This window comes from Brassica napus, chromosome A7 (genome assembly GCF_020379485.1).
Source record: "Brassica napus cultivar Da-Ae chromosome A7, Da-Ae, whole genome shotgun sequence".
Classification (NCBI taxonomy): domain Eukaryota; kingdom Viridiplantae; phylum Streptophyta; class Magnoliopsida; order Brassicales; family Brassicaceae; genus Brassica; species Brassica napus.
In genome coordinates, this window is record NC_063440.1 from 7,343,418 (window position 1) to 7,364,408 (window position 20,991).

The following is a 20,991-nucleotide window of genomic DNA, read 5'->3' on the forward strand; positions in this document are numbered from 1 at the left end:
TTATTTTTATTTTAGTATTTATTTTTTATAAAATTTTAAACCCTAATTCTAAAACCCCACCCCTTAACTCTAAACCCTAAGGTTTGGATTAATTAACCCAAGGGGTATAAGTGTATATTTACCTCTTTAATGAAACCTATTTTTGTGACTTTGAGCATTGAGTGCTACTTTGGGAACAAAAACTTGGTTTGGTGCTATCCTAGTCTTTTTCTCATTAGGAAATCATGATTTTCTCTAAAATACAATCATTTATTCGGTGGTAAAATGAGTTTTCCGCCAAACCGCAAAAATACGTTTTTTCCGCGAAAATATGTTTTTCTGCCATAACCGCAAAAACACGTTTTTCCGCCAAAATCATAAAACAATTTTTTCCGCCAAAACTGCAAAACATGTTTCCCGCCAAAACCGCAAAAACGCATTTTCCCGCCAAAATTGGAAAACCTCATTTTTCCGCAAAAACACATTGTCCCGCCAAAACCACAAAAAGCGTTTTCCCGCCAAAACTGCAAAAAAAAACTCATTTTCCGCAAAAATCCGCAAACATGTGTTTTTCCGCCAAAACCACAAAACATAACAAAATATTTTAATCACAAATGTGTTTTCCCACCCTACGGGTATAAGTGGGTCAGACTGAACCCGCCCCACTTCCTCTTTTGTTGTGTCTCCACCTGAAAAAAAAAAGAGAAAGACGAAATGGCGATTCATGTTCTCTGTAGCTGCGACTCCATTGACGAACACCAGAGGATTCATGTTCTTCTTCTCCTCGACTAAGGCCACCAGCAGAGCTTCTCTCCGTCTTCTTTCCACCACCATAACTTCTCTTCTTGGAGATCCCGCCACCGGAACTTCTCTCCTTCCTCGAGCCTCCACCGGAGCTTCTCTCCTTCCTCGAGCCTCCACCGGAGCTTCTCTCCGTCTTCTTTCCACCACCATAACTTCTCTTCTTGGAGATCCCGCCACCGGAACTTCTCTCCTTCCTCGAGCCTCCACCGGAGCTTCTCTTCTTCCTCGAGCCTCCACCGGAGCTTCTCTCCGTCTTCTTACCACCACCATAACTTTTCTTCTTGGAGATCCCGCCACCGGAACTTCACTCCTTCCTCGAGCCTCCACCGGAGCTTCTGTTTTTCCTCGATCTACAAAAGATCCCACCATAGCTTGTCTTCTTCCTCGATCTACCACCATATGCGGTAGCTTCTTGTTCCTGGACTACAAAGGTATTTGATTAGGCTCTGAAGTAGTTTGTTTCTGATATGTTTGTTGATGAACGTAGACTCATGCTGGTCCCTAGTTTAGATTCGGGGTGGTTTTTGTTCGCAAGCACATCATTGGGTGTATCACTGAGCATTGGTTTAGATTCAACTAAGCTACAAAGTCAAATTATTTATAGGTTCATTATGAGTTCGCAAGTACAACCAATGCATTGTCACGAATGAGTAGTGCAAGTGATCAAGGCGATAAAAATTCTGCTCTAGGTGACAAAATGTAAGAAGAAGATAAGACATATTTATTTCAAATGTTAACTTGTTTTGTGTGATTTGGATAGCTTACTGAGGTATGCTCTGACTTTGTGCAGACCAGAAGATGACGCTGATGTGTTGTGTTGGAGGAGGATTCCCCTAGGCAAGGTAAAACATATTTATAGGTTCATCATGAGTTGTTCTGATATGGGTTTTGTCTCTCTTTGTGTTGTTTCATCTTATCTGCATGAATAGACATTCATTGATAATGTCATACTGATACTTATTGTTGTTCTGTTTTTATTAATTAATTTGCGAGGTTTGGGAAGAAAAGAAGCCAAGATTCTAATGAAAGCAGAGAAGATAGAAGGCATAAGCGTATGATCAAAAACAGAAAATCTACTGCTCATTCTAGGTCTACGAAACAGGTATGTCTCTCTCCCTCTATGTACTCTTCTTGTTCTGATTGTTTGATGAGGAACTGTAAGACTGTGTAGCTGATTATATTGCTCTTGATAGATGTTGGGGTCAAAAACGGTTACGACGAAGTTAACATCCAAATCTCCGCAAAATACAAATATGAGTATCTTTCCGCGACAAATTGTGCTTGGTCAAAAGAATGTCGCGACATATGTCCAAATCCCGTTTGGATCAAACACAAGCTGTCCCACAGATATGGAAACATATCTAAGCCATCCACGGATAGGTTTGAATATGACGATCGGAACACGGACAAACCTAGCTTAGTCTCTACGCAACTACCGCACATGCACACTGTCGGGTCAATGCGAAGCGACCAAGCTCGAACCGAGCTCGATCGCTACGTAGCGACCGAGCATCCATCCCACTTGGTCGCTACGTAGCGACCGAGCTCGAGCCAGCAGCGGACGTATCCGCGGCCAACACACCAGCCAAAGCCGCGGCGCTCGAGGAGTTTAAAAGATGTTCGCCACCTATGAAAAAAGGTCGAAAGATCATGATAAGCTCGTGAGCACCTTGACAAAACAAGTTGAAACCTTAACGGCAAGGACTCGAGCAATCCGTCCCCGCGGAACCACTAAAGTCCGCGGGAAAAGACATGACTTCGCAACCCCACTCGATAGGCCTGGAACCGCGCGGGAACGACCTTCGGGTCAAAACCGTAGCAAAAAATCTCCCATCGAAAAAGGGAACATTGAGAGTCCTCCGCCTCCTGCGAAGGATTCAGAGGATAATGAAGTCGAGCACGTCGGCTTGGATCCCAACAATGTCTCCAACGATACCGAGGAGGACGTCGACAGACATCCAAGACGGACCAGAAGTCGATCTGCTCTGGAAAGCTCTCCATTCGACAAACCAATGACGGAAGAGAATGAAATCCTCTATTGGAACGAGCAAGAAGAGCTGGCTGAAAAGCAAACCGAGCTCACTCGCAGTAAACACCGACAGGCTCGGAAATCTACTGACGAGACGTCGGATATCCGCGATCTGCGCAACTACATCACCAAAACTGCGGCAGAAGTAAGAGCCGTGAAATCCCAGATCCATCATGCTACCAGCACTGCCCCCGAGATCGACAGGTTGCTGGTAGGGGCTCTGAAGACCCCCTTCACCACTCGCATCTCTGATACGAGGGTATCCGATCCGGGGAAAGTCAAAGTACCAAAGTATTATGGCACAACCGATCCGAAGGTGCACCTTTAGGCTTCCCACATCACGATTGGAAGAGCAAGACTGAAGGACGGCGAAAAAGACGCCGGCTATTGCCGCCTATTCGTCGAGAATCTGGAAGGAGCAGCCCTCGAATGGTTCGCACGTCTTAAGCGAAACTCTATCGGCAGTTTCCGACAGCTCGCATCGGAATTTCTCAAACAATACTCTATGTTCATAGATAGAGAAACTTCCGATGTCGATCTCTAGAGTCTATCCCAGAGGGAGGACGAACCCCTCCGCGAGTTCATCAGACGATTTAAGCTGGTAATGTCCAGGGTCAGCGGGATAAGCGACAAGGTGGCCAGTGACGCGCTCAGAAAGACGCTCTAGTACAAGTCGAAATTCAGTAAATGGATAACCCTCGACAAACCACGGACGATCTAGGACGCCCTCCACAAAGCGACGGACTACATCATAATTGAAGAGGAAACGAAAGTCTTGTCGTAAAAACATAAGTCGACAAGACCATCCTTGAAAGACGTGGACCCGATAACAAAAAGGAAGAACTCTCGTAACGACAAGTACGTCCATCACGAGGGGGAAAAACTCCAAGGAGCGCACAATTACGCGATCAGTTCGGACCAAGGCCGAACCACGGGTAATACATGGACTCGCAATCAAGGATCTGACGAAAACACCTTATGCGATTTCCACCAGTCCCGAGGACACTCCACGACTAACTGCAAAGTCTTAGGAGCAAGGCTGGCCGCGAAACTACTAGCTGGAGAGCTCTCGAAAGTGACCAGCATGAAAGATCTCATCCTCGAGACCGATCGCCCCCCGAAGACGGACATAAATCCGCCCCAAAGAAACCAATCTGGAGATAAACATGGAAGAAGGCCGAATGACAAAGGAAACAATAACAATCGTCGCAAAGTCCACATGATCATTGGAGGATCGCAATACTGCAACGTTACGGTTTCGGCCATCAAGGCTTACCAGCGGAATGCAGAGTCGAGTGCAAACTAGCCTACATGGTCTCCTCCCCGAGACGGTCAAAACACTCAATCACCTTTACAAAGGAGGAAGCCGGCGGGATCGATCAACTTCACTGCGATCCGCTCGTCGTAGATCTCGTCATACGAGATCTGGAACTCGGAAGAGTACTCATTGACACAGGAAGCACGATCAATGTTATCTTCCGCGACACTCTCAATCGGATGAGCATCGAACTCGGAGAAGTAACTCCAACGCCGAAGCCACTCACGGGTTTTCGGGCGAAGTGTCGATGACTCTCGGATCAATCCAGCTGCCAGTCATGGCCAAGGAATCACGAAAATCGTCGAGTTCACGGTGGTCGATCATCCTGCCATCTACAACGTGATCATGGGAACCTTATGGCTCAACGCCATGCAAGCCGTTCCATCGACATACCACCTCGGTGTTAAATTCCCAACGCCAAACGGAGTCGCAGCCATCTGGGGATGCCAAAAACAGTCACGATTATGCTTCCTTGCGGAGCATAAGTTAAGGCAAATTGCGACTTCCGCAACGGCAACGCGCAAGCGCACGAAGATAGGTCAACCCATGGCCGAGAACACTTCAAAGAAAGACGATTCAACATCATCTGCCGACGTGAACACTTTAAACGTCGAAATTCAACACGACTCCGAAGCTGACACTACAGAACATCCGGATCAAAGCGCTAGCTCAGCCAACTACGATTAAGGCGGTCAGCACGGCGACAACCGCGAGTAAGAAAACTCGCGGCATAAAACATAACTACGAGATGGCTTGATCCTCAAAAGAGGTACGTAGGCAGCTCGTCAAAAGACGAGTTCAGCTATCCCCCTTCCTAAAAAGGGGGAGGGGGGGGGGGAGTGAGTACGTATACTCGTATACTCCCACATTGGAAAAGATGCATCATTGTAATCGATTTTTTTTAAAAAAAAATGTTTTTACTACAATATGCGTTTGTCCCTTTTATTAAAACACTTGCGCTCCAATTAACGCCAAAGTCTCAGGACACACTTAGAAAATCTACAAACGTTAAGACTCTTGTCAGCGACCTTATCCGGCCTAAAATCGCAAAGCAATCATTCTTCAGCACCGAAAATATACGTATAGTCTTTGAAACAACTGCGAGACGTCGCCAAGTTAAAATTCGAGACGATGCGAACAAATTGTCCGAACGCGACCCTAACAACCCGACACCCCGTTCATCGATTGGCCCCAACTAACACACATCCGTCTTAAACAAACGCAACTCGATCACTCTTTTGATCCTCGAACGTCCAACACAAGGACGAAAGCGCGCTACAAAAAAAAATCCGAAATTTTGGTTTAGCACTTCCAGTTGGCTTATAAATTGTCTCTAGAAAGATGCTCGATTCATACCATACAAGTCATATAAGCCGAGAACCTATCGCGGACTTTAAATCGGTATGAATCAGGTAGAAATCGCAACAGGAAAATTGATAGCCGGCTAGTCACCGCACAAACCTTAAACCGAGAGTAAACCGTTCATTCTGCTTCGGGACAAACTCGGTGTTGCTGAACCCACCCCTTGTTTGAGGGGGGCTGTAGGTAACCCAACATCATCTCAGCCCAATGCGTCAAGCCCAACTACAAAGCCCAACAACACTTCGCAAGTGAAGACAAGAATGCTCCAGCTTGCACCTTCCGTACCTGCAAAGCAAGACGTTAGAATCAGTGAACAAAAGACCACACTCAATATCAAATTTACATTATTAGTATCTGTAATTGAAGACTGAAGTTACTTTGGAGCTAGAGATTTAAGACAAGGTTTAACCTAGTTCCAGATCCTTCCTACTTGTATTTAAACTCTTTGTATTAGCTCTTGTAAAGTAGTCTAGTGAAATACAACATTTTAGACCTAAAGTTGCCTCCTTTTCTAAACATTCATTAGAAAAACAGGAATGATAGAAGTAGATGGGCTCGACTCTAAAGCTCCCATCAAATGAAGTCAGTAAACTTCATCACTTGCTTGTAGTGAAAGCAATGCTTGCACCGATTATCCATGTCATTTATTTGGCACATTTTTGAGGGTTTGAGGAGAAGCAGGTTTCAGACATATCGCCTCTTCATGGCAATGTCAAAATGGTGCAGAGATCTCTCAATTCTCCCATAGAAATGATCAACTTGTTGTTTGTTGCCCTCCCAACCTAGAGTAGCCATGTATTGTTTTCCTTCATCCAGATTTTCTCTGGACATCATAAGCAGACCATACATGTACATACTGTTGGCATAATTTCCGTCAGCGGAACGGCGAAAGTGGAATAATCCTTTGGCAGCATTCTTGAAGTAGAAATACACCATCTGATGTTCCTTGACACCAGCGGCGACGGCTTAGCTCACCGGCATCACTGCCATTACTCTTCTATATCGGCTCCCCTCGTCCTCTGCTACCTCGTGATGATATCTGCTTCGAATCCGGTGAGTCCTCCGGTGACGATTGGTTTCTCGAAATCAAGCATGTGTTTGAAGGCCACTGTCTCGTTCACCATTTTCTCCCTTGTCCACTATAACCTCTCCCACTGTGCCACATCTCGAGTTCAAAACTTCGCCACCGCCTCTGCTCCTCCCTTTGCACCACATCTCTGTTTTGTCACTAACTTCTGCCGCCGCCACTCACCAAGTCTCGCCGATCTCTCTGTTACCATCTACTCTTCCGACATCGAGACAGCCATTACTCGCCAGGGTGTCTACGGAGCCAAGCAAAACCGACCAGATCTATCTCCATCCCCGCCGGCAGAAATGACTCATCAACAGCGGCCATGTCTCCCTCCTCACCTAGGGAAAGTAATTGTCAGTCGTATAGTTTCTCCTCCTCTGCACTACGTCATAGCTTCACCAAATCGAAGAAACGTTCCAATAAAACACTTTTCACGGGGACCCTATTGTTCCAGTGAGAAACCTCCACCAACTGACACTCCCCACCTCTCCCGATTCTCACTCACGCTGTCTCAAATTGCTTAAGTTCGATGACTTGCTGTTCAGAAATATTTTGGTTACATCTTGTTTGTCTCGATACGGTAATGTCGAGATCCAAACGTTCGGCCCAGTTACAATGTCAACTCTATCATCCAACTATTACTTTCAGTATCTTGGTGAAGCCGTGTCTGTGTCAGCCACCTTCGTCCACAGCCGGCTCTACATTCCTCTCACTTTTTTTCTCGTCGTCGGAACTACTGTGCAAGAGTGTGGACGCACCAGATTTGCTCGCTGCTACGTCACTGCGCCTCCATCACATTACATTGTCTCAAACATCGATGGTTCTTCACGTAGTCAGTTATGCAACCTTCAAACCGGAGTTGTGGCAAAGAGACACAACCATCCCAAAGATTCTTACCTCTTATCCGATGTTTTTCCACACACGTTCTGGTTGAACGAGTGTGATGAATGAATGCTTAGGTCCCTTCAGTTACAACTTTTTGGGATGGACATGGTAACGTTGAGTTCCGAGGTTTGAACTCAATTAAACCTTCAGCTCTGTCATCAAACTTCATCCTAAGCGCCTCTTTGGAGGTGAAGTTAAAGTTTGAAATTTACCTAGTCTCTTCGGTAAGCTTTGTTGGGTTTAAAGCTGATTGTTCTTGTTTCAGTGTCAAATCAAGTCAGATAGGACGTCGTACTCTCAATGTTGCCTACGGTTTTGGAGCTTCTAACCTAAAGTTCTTGTAAGTCAACATTTCGACCTCTTCTTATAGGTGTGTCAACATTGTTTTCGACTATCAATTGTTCTTTTCAACAATCGCCATAAGAACAAAAGTGGAGATTCTCGTTGGGTTTCATCATTTAGTTGAGCATGACTCGCCCCTTAATCGTTCTATCTTTAGTTCTTTTGTAATGTTTTCTAACTTCATTATACCGTTGAGCATGGCTCTAGGATCTTTTGCTTCATTTGTAAACGTTGATGCGCATCGAGCCTTTTTATAATATATGTTGTGCACAAAAAAAAAGGAAAGTAAACGGACTATAGATACATTGTAAAATACTCCTTTTTTGTTTTTGAACAAAGTAAAATATAATTCTTAAACTAATAAAAAGGGGAAATACAAAGGGAACTCTTAAATTTGCTTTCTCCGCAATCGCCTGTTTCCGAAAGAGACGTTTGAAAACCAGTTCTCGGTGATCGTAGATGGCTTACATAGGAAGAGGAAGAGGACGAGGAAGAGGTGGGTTTGGCGTTGAGTATGCAAAGGCAGAGCCTTTTGTGATTTTCCCCGTAAGTTGAAAACTTTTTCGCTTTGATTCATCTGTCCTCCCATATGCAAAGGCTGAACCTTTTTTTGCTGCCGGCAGGACATAACGTTATCTGACCGCAAATCAATCTCAGAAGACAAGCAATTCAATGATTGTTTCGACAAATTTTGGAAAACTTTGATTTACAACTTAGGCGATGGAGTTTGAAAGAAAGGTATCTATTATACAAAACATACATAAACTCTCTTATTAGACTTTGTTTTTTAATTTTTTTTTTTTGGTATTCAGAGAGTGAGAGTTTAGATATCGAGAGGTTTTCAGACACGTTGAAGCCAAAGAAGAAGAAGTCTCATGAGAGAGGATCTTTCTATGACTATCTTGTTCTTAGACCTGATAACTTCCCTAAAGAACTTCTTGGAGGTTTGGAACTAATCATCTTGTATGTTTTAGATTCATATTTCAAGTTACTGTTTTGATCATATGCTGCAATCTCTCAGATACTCCAAGAGAACGGCCTGTGAAGAGAGCTAAATGGACTCAAGACGCAGGTAACTGAAATTGTTGTTTTTGTAATTAGTTTCAACAATATTCTACACATAAAGAAACTCTATGTTCTGTTTTTGTAGATCTGCACAAGTTGGTGGTTTTGGAGAAGCTTGAAGCAAAGCTTAAGGTAATAACAAAACACAGTTTTATGGAGCCCACAACAAGTCTTTACATTGTTTGATTGTTTTGTTTGGTTTATAGGCTGAAGGGAAGGAAGAGAAGAAAGAAGGAGTAGGTGATGATGAAGCTGAAGAATGTGAGGGAAAAGATTCTGATAACGGAGATTATGATAAGGTTTGTCTCTTTTTTTTTCTTCTTCTAAACTAATTGGTGAAATATGAACATGTCACTATTCTGGCTCTGAAAATTAGTTAAACTTTCTTCTTTTATGTTTTGTAGAATAAAGACTTTGATGATGATGAGGATGATTATAACGAGCCGGAAGATAATGATAGTAAGCATCATCTTTACACAACGATTATAGACTTGCAAACTTAGAGAAATTATTCTAACTTTGTTTCTCGTTTTCTGTCAACAGATGAAGAAGAGTACTAAAGCTAATTGTCCCAATGTTTTAGTCCAAGAACTTGAGCATTCACCTATTATTCCTCTTTAAACTTATATGATCAAAAGCTAATTCAAATATCAAAATACGGAGTAATGCATATATTAGTTAACATTTAATGTCGACCAAGACCCATATGGAGATGAGATCTAGTCCTAGACACAGTTTAAGTGAAAACATGAACAAGCTTAACATCGCAAACTTAGGTTCGAAATCAAAATTCATTTTCCACGTTTTGTCATGAAACTGAAACGGTTTAACGTTCCCAAGTTTGCTATCCGACTTTGCAACTCCTCTTTTATTTCCAAAAAAATATCAATGGGAAACTTGAATTTTATTAGAAAGGATGTTTTAAGCTCAAAGAAGACATCATTTTAATGAAGATGACAAGCTAAAACTTGAGGAGTCTATATATTTTTTCCTTCTAGAAAACGGCTATAGAAGTCGAAGGCTTCATGAGGTTTGTATTCAGGAACGGTATGTCCTGAGCCCTACAAAACAAAACATTAAAACATCAAAAGCACATAACAAAAGCAACGAATTCATCTGTAAAATACAAAAAAAGAGAGTGTTTTTTTACCTTAATAGTTGCAAATGTAAGATTGTTGGCATACCCTTGTGTAAACCTATCGTACCAATTTATTGTAGAAATAGTGAGCTGAGAAACAAATCATTAGAGAGACAGAGTGAGACAAAACAGTTACCCAGCGACCATGCCATTTGACATCCATGCCCTCCATTCATCGACCACCTTGTATCCCATTGACTTAGTCCATGCTTCAGAGCCAGTATATGGTACACACATGTCATGATCTCCGCTGCACATATTAAAATATTACACTGGATACACTTTGACTGGTTTACTACTCGTTAAAACATGTAGAACCCGTTTTTTTTTGCGTCTTAAAGTGACTTATCTTGACCATGAGAAAATCAGACAAGATTATCGCATGTTTGATCCAGAACAACACCACTGGACCATGCCACCTTGGTTTCTAGACATTTTCTTTAGTCTTACTTGTACGGTTAATATATATATATGTACCTGAAAATTAGGGCACGATAGCCACTAAGAGTGAGGTTTCTATGAAATTCTATCATGCTTCCAGCATCATGAGTGTAATTGAGGTTGTCTGTGCACAATTGCCATCTTCCAATCTCGCTTTCCTATCAACGTTTCACACATAAATTTTAGATGTCAAAATATTTTATGGCAAAAAGAAGAGAGAACATGTATGATGGATGCTATAAAGACCTCTTTAGCATGAACTGCCTTCCTTACTGCAGGATCGTTCAGCCATGCTGTTGCAACTCGATCATCCTGCATCCATACCAAGTTCCTTACATTTTAATGTCGTGGAGAAGTACATATATTTGAGAAGGAATGTAGCACAAGCTTATATTTGTGTATAATGATCAAATATCCTTTAATACAAATGGATAAACCTAATTGTACATATGTAAATTTGTGTGTAAACAAGTGATAATTTTAATTATAATTTTCTCAAGTGGCAATAGCAAATATACTTAACCAAAACATATATAAGAGGAAGATGCATGATGACGTTAAGTACTCACAACGCAAGGAACTTGGGAGTTAGCAAGGATTTGAGGCCAACTAGGGACAAAGCCTGGACGCACAACAGCACCAAGGGGCCACGAGCGTCCAAACATTCTCTTTCTCACTGGTAACGGCCTTTCTGTTTTTCCCAACTTAAGGAAACTCGGAGGAATAGATCCCATGTCAATCGGGGACGTCGATGTTCCGTGGAAGCACGGTTCTAGAATGTTATATATGTTTAATAACGTCACATCATCTGACACTTTTCCAAGCAAGTAAGCGCATTCTACGCTTACATCTGGCTCTTTATAGTACTCTCCTTTGCATGCTGCTTTAGTATCCTGCTAGTTCTTGTTACACATTAGATAAAAGCACTGATGAATAAAGCAAGGATTATAAGACATCGAGCAGCAAAACCAAACCTCATAGAGTTCATTAGAGATGAGTCCCATCCCATGTGCGAAGGGGACAAGTGCGTTACCATCAAACACTGGATCAGTAACTCCATTACCTACCAAATATCCCTATATATATAATGTATATGACATATTAAGATTGACGAACCGAAACCATGAAGAACTTTTAACTGAAATATTATCTCCATTATTGAACTCCTTTAGTTGTACCTTCAAGTTGATAGCCGGCTTTGTCCCATTCTTATTTCCTACAAAGTAACAAGAGTTGAAGAGAAATACTGGAAACCATTTTTTTTCTGCTAGCATATGAAAAGGGGTTTATTTTTCTAATAATATGATGTTACAAAAGTTAGATGACCTTTGACAACTTCGGAAGCAAGAGTTGGGACATAGACACCAGCATATGATTCTCCTGAGATAAAGAATTGATTTGACTGAAACTCCGGAAACATCTTGAACCACTGTCGAACATTAATAATTAATGGTTAATTCGTTGAATCGCACCCACTACACAATAAACATTATTTGAATATAAATTATTATTGTTCTTAAAAAATAGAACATTAATACTTCACCTCGACTAGGAATGCATAAGAATCAGACGCGGTTTTTGAATCATTAGTGTTATAATCCGACTTGTTTCTAGAGTAAGAGTACCCCACACCAACTGGGGAGTCAAGGTATATGATGTTCGAAACCTGACCCCAAAAAACAAAAATAAAATGATTTTCTTATTTATTATAAGAAAAGAGCATATTTGATGGTTTATCAAAAGTCGTTGTTCTTTCTTTTCACCTTAGACCAACTATAAGGATTGAGATGCAAACGAGGTTCTTTTGTTTTTGTTCGTTCAAAATTGAAAGGACCTGCAAAAGTATGTTATTATTATATTTGGATAACATCGAGATAAATCTTGAGTCGAAAAAACCAATGTCTGTAGTGGCTAATGTAAAGATTATATGAAACTTACCGTGCTCGTAGATAAATCCATCCATGCTAGAGCAACCTGGACCACCATTTAACCAAATGACAACTGGATCTGTTGAAGCATTTCTCTCTGATTCCACAAAGTAATACCATAGATTCTTATTACGCTCTTTATCTATTGCCACATACCTTAGATCACATACCAACGTCCATTTGAAAAGTGAGATTAAATTCTTTAGGAAGAAAATCAAAAATAAAACTGTATGAAAAGATGAGCTTTTTGTTTTTGTGAAATCTAAGCAGTTCAACTGAATTTTACCCGGCATAGTGTTTAGATGGAAAAGTGCCACTAAAACCAGAAATTTTGGTGACAAGAGCAGACTCAGGGGCAGACTCTGTTAATGAAAAACGCAAAGACAACAATACTGAAGCAGCAAGAAGAGCTTTCACTATCAAACCCATTTTGATAATGAACAGAGACATGCAACTACAACTGAAATCTATCTATCATAGAAGAATTGTGTATTGCATATATCTATAAAGGAGAAAACTAGGTATGGTAAAAAATATAAGGAATTTAATGAAATTTTCCAGGAAGCATTACAAGGAAAAATAATATTATAAGAAAATATTAGGTGAAAATAACAAAATAATAAATGTAAAAGGAAAGGAATAGAAGATTTTAGCAAGAAATAAAGAATCAAATCTTGGAGAAAATATTTTTACTATTAATAGAGATAACATGGGTGACTTTATGTCATTGGCTATAGAGTTTAAGGTGTACATTTATTTGATGTAAAACTTTTGGTGTAGTTGTAGCTTTATGTTTTTGTCTCTCGAAATAAAGTTCTCCACCACCATATTTTAATTTTCTATAGACCTTTTGGTTGTTAACAACTTTTTTAAAAAAGTAAGTTCAATTGGATGACATTTTTGACTCTAAACTAATTTTTAGTTGTCTTAGCATCTATAGCTACAACCAATCACCCATAATATTATAAAATATACCAGTCAAATACTTTTGTGTCATAGTACTTTCAGATCTTTCATGTTTGTATAAATATATTAAATAGAGATAAACTCACATAATATGATCAAGTATTCAAGTTAAATACTTTTGTGTCATAAACACATATGAAACTCATGCAATAGTTAATTTTCAAATACAAAATTATTTCTATAAATGATAATAAGAGATTTGAATTTATTTTCTTGACTTTTATTGATTTTTTAGAGTATGATTCTGATTAAAATGTGAACTATATTCTTAACCGTATTTTTAAAGTGTATAGTTATTTTGACAAATTTTAATCAAATAATTATTTCTTTTAAATGTTTTATACATATTGACTGGGTTTGGTGTATGAACTAAAGTGATTGAGTGCTAAAATGTAATATACACATTTTATTGATTTTATAACTTATTGTAATACGTAGTAAATAGAAATAAATAAAACTATTGTTGAAAACTTTAATCCATCTATTTAATGTATCTTTTATTAGTTTTGGTTTCTAAATATTTTTATAAATGAAATATATTAATTTATCATTTTTAACCATTCTTACATTGATCAAGGTTTATTTTAGTATTTTATAATTTAAATGATAATTGTTTTAACTCACTTCATATGGATCTAAATATATTGCATGTTTTATGTAAAACTATGCGGTCACAAAATATCAACTATAACTTGATCTACCATTCAATCATATAAACAATATATTTTAGTAATTATTAATTTTTTTTGGTTAATTTAAATATATTTTTTTATTAAAATTTAATAAATGCTAACTGAAATATTTGAATAATTTTACGTTTTAAATAATTTTATTTGAAAACATTGATGTGTCATGTTTTATGTGTATAATTACCTTTTTTTTACATAAAGTTTTCATTCATTTTAAACTCCTATATAAATTAGCTTCATTACACCTGATTCAATTTATTGTACAATTTTTTTTATCAATAACATAAACATACTTAATCAGGACTTTACTAACAAAATTGTGGATTCTGTGTTCATATGGACAAAGTAAACATAGTGATTTCTTGCACCACGAGCAGGAGAATGAGTTATAAGTCCTAGGAACGTGCTTGAATTGAAAAGCGACAAATCTATTCTTTGATATTCTTCTAAGTATACTACAAAAGCAGACCATTTTTCTAATTCCAAAACCATCTTTACCGATTGAAAACAATTTGTTGCAAACATTACATGGAACTGCCGTAGCCGTTTCATACACTCCATCGCCCAAATTAACACTTCCATATTTGCGTGCAGAGGTGAATGTGAGCTCTGATGTGTTTTGCCCCCATCAAACCTTCAAAGCCTTCTAAAGTGCTATATCAACATTGTCTTGATAGTAAGTCCTTCTCTTTCTAAGAAGCATATGTAATGCACCATCTACCAATTTGACGCGGTGTACCATGTACATCCTCATTCCTTGTTCCTCTGCTCTCTATCTCCAATTGAGCTTCCTTCCAAAGTGCTGTCCTGTTTCTGCCAACTGCAATGTAACCATTGGATTCTTATCTAGATCATTTAAAACATTTTTGTTTCGCGTTTTCTAAATGTACCAAAGAATCCATGCAAACTGATGACCCTCAATGTATGATCCAATCCTCCAGAATAAAGAATCCATATTTGCAAAAACCTTTTCGTTTTGCCTCTTCACTTCACTTTCTCAGCTTCTTTCTATTACACTTACTTCCACCGATGAAAGCAACGTTGCTTAAGTCTGTGCCAATTATCAGGACCGGCCCTAAAATTATGGAGACCTTAAACAAGATATAAAATGGGGGACAGCTTTAAATTTTACAAGAGAATGAAAGAAGTTAGAGAGTTTTTTTATAAGAAAAAAAAATGAGAGAAAAGAGAAATATTTTGTTACTTAAGTGTAAATCAGGTTTTTAGTTCTGTGGACTAAATTTTTTAATTTATTGTATCATTAAGTTGCTTTGTTGTTTAGCCCGTTCAACTTAGTTAAGTTATTAAAAAAAAAGAAATAAGTGGGCTTTATATAAAAAAAATTATTCATATGTATAATGTATATAGATTTTTTTGCTTAATGGATCCTATAAAAATAGGGCTTATTGGCCAAATGGCCATATTTTGGTGATAAATTAAGAAAGTAGCTATGATTTTGACATAATTCATTGTCAGAGTTTTGTGCTTTCTTCTATCCGGTTATACCCATTCAAGTAACAGGTTACCGGTTCTATATTTTAAAGTAAAAGACGTGGCGTTTATGTGTGGCATCGTAACAATCACATAACATACAGATCGCGTTGTGCAGATGTATTCAACACATATGATGTAAGGGTATGAATCGAGAGGAGTGAATAACAGTTGTAAGTGTGCCAGAACCTATGGTAACCTAACGGCGAACTAAAGATGATGACAAGTATATTCTATACCGATTGTATGAGTTTCCATACAACGTACCGTATATAAAATAGTAATATTATAATTGTAGTTCCAAGTGAAATATGGTCTTCATAATTTCACTACAGTTAAAAAAGTACATGTTGCAAGGAAAGTACGTAATGCTCTACCCAAAAGCAAGCCAAATATTTCAGAAATAAACTAATCAACCACACAGGAATAAACTAAAGACCAAATGTTCAGTCTAATCTTCCATAAACTAAACACTGTCCACCAATCACACAAACCGGAACAGAATGGTAAACCCTTATCCAATGTCAATCCAATCGTACATAAACTAAATCCTATCAACTAATCACTAAACCATACACGAAAATATAACCCCTAATCCAATGTCAACTCCAATTTTCCATAAATTAAACCAAAGCCACTAATCAGTAAACCCTACTTGGAAATATAAACCCTAATCCAATGGCAACCCCAGTCTTTCATAAACTAAACTCAAATTTCAAAATGCTAGTAAGATGCATTTACTTTCTACATGAGCATATAGAACAGAAAATGTGATAAACGATATAACACAGTACATATTGTTCAAATTTTGAAGTGTATATAATTGCAGGGAATGAAGTAATACTTACACCAAATTTAGATTGATTGTAGCGAAAGAAATGAAGATTAACGATATTAAAGAAAAGAGGTGGAAGAGACAACATCATATGAATATCATTCCCATTGAATATCACATTATATTTTGTTTTATTTGATGTCATAATAAATTATATTCCATTTACGTTCAATATGTTATTTTTTCTTTACAAAATTATATACACACACATATACACCAATATAACGAACACGATTGAACAACGGACAAGATTGAACCCTCTAATGCATTTTTGATCACCTCAATTCAACGAAGGTTGAAATAGTTATTAGTCCTTCGTTCCAGTGGGTTCAAAACATATCTCAAACAATCTATTAGGAACGAAAATCGTCCATGTCAAACCTGAATAACAAAATAAGAGGGAAACATGGTTATGACAGAGTAATTCATTCTATTTTATATAGAAAATAACTTTTTATATTTCAAACAATATGATTGTTGATAAAAAATGATAGTGCATATGTTACAGATCATTCAATTCCATCTCAAGTAGAATAGTTTGTCAATCAATTCCATCTCAAATACAATAGTTTGAACATATAGTTTTTATATTCCACCTCAAATAAAATAGGCATATAGAGATCTCACGCATATAACCAGTGGCGGAGGTAGGAAAATTATTTAGGAGGGTCAGACTCTAAAAAATAGCATATATTACATGGGTCATCTAACTAAACTTATCAATAGTTACATAACTTTTATAGAATTATACCAATAAATCTTTTTTTAACACAAAATCCACCTGGGTCAACTGACCCATATGCCAACACTGTGGCTCCGCCACTGCATATAACTTGTATTACAAATGTTATTCCATACAACAAACTATATTACTATACTATTTACTATGTATCTTCCCTAAAATGCAAATTTAAAAACAGCCGGGGAAACCAAAACCCTAAATCAATTGGCAAACTTCTACACAAAAATCAGATCGAACATGCAATGTTAACGAGGTTGCAGATTTACCAATTATAATACCCTAATTCCGACAATATCTCAAATATAAAAGAAAAATAACAACATATGAAGAGATTTAAAGGTAAACACCTGAGAACTTACTGTAGTTCCAAAGATTTGAGAAGAATTAACTTGGTGAAATTGGAGAAGAAGGGTTTGTTACTAACCACTGCTGCAACTTTAACGCCGTACGATGTCGGAGGATGGCACAAGCAGAGAAAAGTACATGATTGGAATGAGAGTACGAAAGATATGGCAAAGCATTCGAAATCAGGCGAAGCAAAGAAAATAAAAAAGGGAAGATAAGAAATAGGATACACCACTATTTACTTTTGTGTGGTTAATAATTAATATTTATAATTTTTTTTAGCAGGTTACACCGGTTGCAGGAAAAGGTATTATAGTATTAATATATATATATATATATATATATATAACAACGTGTATAGAACCGTTAGGGAAATAGCTAGAATGTGAATTATGGTTTTTTCATAGTTATACGCTCTAATTTCCCATAAAAATAGGGGCATGTGGCATGCCCAAAGTAAATGTAACGTTTGGTTTGATGCAAACTCAAAGTCCAGCGATGATGCACAACAATCACATCAAACACAAAATACACATGTCTTATGCTTGCAAAGTATTTGTTTGATCGATGGATCTTGGACTGCAGATTCACAATACAACGTATATGGTTGGGTATGGATAGATGAAGTGGGAAATAAACAATTCCTAGGGTTGAAAAACAAGGAGAAAAGATTGTCATCTTTACACTCATAACTAGACGCACTCAATTGGTCCATGGAGAATATGATTCAACATATAACATGCCAGCATTTCGGGACGGACTGCAAGGAGCTAATTTCGATGGTAAAGGATCCGACAGCATGGCCATGATTATCACCGGAACTACCAGAGATAGCATCGCTTCAAGACTTCAAAATCATTCATGTTCCAAGGGCACAAAACAAGACAACTGATTAGCTTGCCAGGATTGTACGATTTTTTTTTACAAGAATTTAGTTTTTATTAGTTTTTCTGTTCCGGTCAGATTCATAGACTATTTCTAGTTTGAGGGACGAAACAATTTTTTGTTGTCAAAAAAATAAATAAAAAATAAAGACATGTGGCAAATGTTTCATTGGACATGGCCCTGCTAACTATGAACTATTCTTATTGGGCTCTGTTAAATTATTTTATGTTTGGCTAACTCGATTTTCTATCTTTTAATCTATAGGGAGGGGCTGTAAATATGAAAGATTATATAGTTAGAAGAAGAAACTGATTAGATTCTTCAAGGGTTAATTATGAGAAAGACGACATCTTTAACCTTGAAAACCTAACAGTTACCAACCAAAAACCCGTGAATTCTGAAGTAATTGGACCAAACAAACAAAGTTGTAACACCCAAATTGTGCATCTAAATAGACAAAAACCGACCGGCTAAGTACAAATGACTATTAGACGACCACGCCATGAGTTTGGCATACACTTAACATTTATTTTCTATATTATCCCTTTTGCTTGCCTTCTTCAAACTCCAAACTTGACCCTCTCAATTTTCAGACAAGGCAGAAAGAAAGAGAATGGCTTCAATCACCTCTTTCTCTTTCCCATTCTCACCACCAGCAGTACCCAAACGAACACTTGCCGCTAAATCTCGGTTCTTCAATTGTTCTCATTCATCTTTCTCTTCGATCGTTCCGCCATCGCTTACTAGTAGCTTTCAAAGACGCGTGGGGGAAGTAGCGTGCTCAACGACGCCGTTTACGGGAAGAGTTGGATTGCAGTGGAGAGATGGCAACATGTCTCTCTTATCTTTCTGCGGAGGAAACCATTCTCCTTACAACTCCGATTCCTCCTCTCAGGTCTTGTCCGCTTTGCTTCCTTTCGTCGTGGCCCTCACCGCCCTCGCTGCTCTCTCCTATCCATCCACTTTCACCTGGTTTGCACTCTCTCTCTCTCTCTCTCCATTGCTCTGTTCTCAAGCTATCTGATGAGAATTGAGTAGTGTTTAAGATGAATATCAGATGAAATGTTTGCAGGGTATCTAAAGAACTCTATGCTCCTGCTCTTGGTGGGATTATGTTATCTATCGGAATCCAGCTTTCAGTTCAAGATTTTGCTCTTGCTTTCAAAAGGTTATTTGATCATTCAAGTTTCTTCTTGAGGCTGTTCTAGTTTTTGAGTAACATTATTTGTTTTGGTTGCAGACCAGTGCCGTTATCTGTTGGCTTTGTTGCTCAGTACGTTCTGAAGCCGCTCCTTGGGGTTTTAGTTGCTAACACCTTTGGGATGCCGACCACTTTCTACGCTGGTTTTGTCCTCACCTGTTGTGTCGCTGGAGCTCAGCTGTCTAGCTACGCCAGCTCTCTCAGCAAAGCTGATGTTGCCATGAGCATTCTTCTTACTAGCTCTACTACTATTGCCTCTGTTCTCTTTACTCCTTTGCTAAGCGGTCTTCTTATTGGATCCGTTGTTCCCGTTGATGCTGTTGCCATGTCCAAGTCTATACTTCAGGTAACCAAAAGTTCTTTTTAGCTATATGATCATGAAGAAACAATCATCGTTTGAGGTCAAAACTTGTAGGTTGTGCTTGTTCCAGTCACTCTTGGCCTTGTGTTGAATACTTACGCAAAGCCTGTGGTCACTCTTCTTCGACCTGTGATGCCGTTTGTTGCTATGGTATGCACTTCACTCTGCATCGGAAGCCCGCTTTCGATAAATCGAAGTCAGATTCTTTCGGCAGAAGGTCTTAGATTGATTCTTCCAGTTATCACATTCCACGCGGTAGCATTTGTTGTGGGATATTGGTTCTCCAAGATCCCAGGCTTAAGGTAACACAACTGCAACATGTAATAATCTTCTTTTTTTCTTTCTAGCTTCAATACTTTTGTTGAGTTCTGCTGTTGAATCTCTTAACCAGGCAAGAGGAGGAAGTAAGCCGGACGATATCTCTCTGCACAGGAATGCAAAGCTCGACCTTAGCTGGGCTGCTTGCAAGCCAGTTTCTTGGAAGCAGCCAAGCCGTGCCAGCAGCATGCTCTGTGGTTGTGATGGCCATAATGGGTCTATGTCTTGCCTCTTTCTGGGGCAATGGGCTTCGTATCAGGGACGTTCTGTCTCTACTAACACCGCAAACTAGTGACAATACGGCTGAATCATGAGCAGAGCCACAACAAACCTGTAAAGCAAGGGAACCACACCTTGAGTATTCATCGCAAATTCTTTCAGGTTTTGGATTTTGAGGAACAAACAGCATTTGGGAAGGTAAAGATTAAGGGTTTTAGAGGGGATGGTATAGGTAGTAGTGTAGACGTGCTCACATTACATGTAAGTGTTCATCAGTCATCATGTACGTAGTCTACTAATTCATGATATAAAAAGTGAACGCTTATATCCATTCAGTGCAAGACAGGTTAAGCAAATATAAAGAGACCAATGCAGAGTTGAACAGTGAAACTGACAAATGCACAATGAAAATAACGCCGTTGCAGTGATAGAAAATAAAGATCTCAGACTTGATCTAAAGAATATAATGAGGGGTTCACTCTACGTTCACTAGTAATCTACACGGAAGCTTTCCCGCTTCGGAACTGGAATCAGAATTGGAACCTTGTGGAAGTTTACGGAATTTCGCTTTCAAAA

The 20,991-nt window shown here is 38.8% G+C and overlaps 3 protein-coding genes across 3 annotated transcripts; 2 read left to right on the plus strand and 1 right to left on the minus strand.

Annotated features, from left to right (window-relative positions):
- Window positions 1–8,250: 8,250 nt before the first annotated feature.
- LOC106404133 (ribosomal L1 domain-containing protein CG13096-like) lies at window positions 8,251–9,416 on the plus strand. Its single transcript, XM_048735468.1, has 7 exons — window positions 8,251–8,287; window positions 8,604–8,735; window positions 8,813–8,863; window positions 8,942–8,988; window positions 9,063–9,155; window positions 9,261–9,315; window positions 9,400–9,416. Exons 1-7 carry the CDS (start codon window positions 8,251–8,253, stop codon window positions 9,414–9,416), a joined length of 432 nt encoding a protein of 143 aa, XP_048591425.1.
- A 323-nt stretch (window positions 9,417–9,739) lies between these two features.
- LOC106405858 (serine carboxypeptidase-like 21) lies at window positions 9,740–13,181 on the minus strand. The gene is made up of 13 exons (XM_013846410.3): window positions 12,650–13,181; window positions 12,374–12,519; window positions 12,199–12,269; window positions 11,979–12,101; window positions 11,762–11,864; window positions 11,614–11,651; window positions 11,410–11,511; window positions 11,005–11,328; window positions 10,682–10,747; window positions 10,472–10,593; window positions 10,131–10,244; window positions 10,007–10,052; window positions 9,740–9,917 (listed from the first exon to the last, which is right to left on the minus strand). The coding sequence occupies exons 1-13, from the start codon at window positions 12,811–12,813 to the stop codon at window positions 9,834–9,836; spliced, it is 1,503 nt and encodes a 500-aa protein (XP_013701864.2). The 5' UTR covers window positions 12,814–13,181; the 3' UTR covers window positions 9,740–9,833.
- Window positions 13,182–18,797: 5,616 nt separating this feature from the next.
- LOC106405860 (probable sodium/metabolite cotransporter BASS3, chloroplastic) lies at window positions 18,798–20,744 on the plus strand. Its single transcript, XM_013846412.3, has 5 exons — window positions 18,798–19,288; window positions 19,389–19,484; window positions 19,557–19,863; window positions 19,933–20,180; window positions 20,270–20,744. Exons 1-5 carry the CDS (start codon window positions 18,930–18,932, stop codon window positions 20,508–20,510), a joined length of 1,251 nt encoding a protein of 416 aa, XP_013701866.1. The 5' UTR covers window positions 18,798–18,929; the 3' UTR covers window positions 20,511–20,744.
- Window positions 20,745–20,991: the final 247 nt, after the last annotated feature.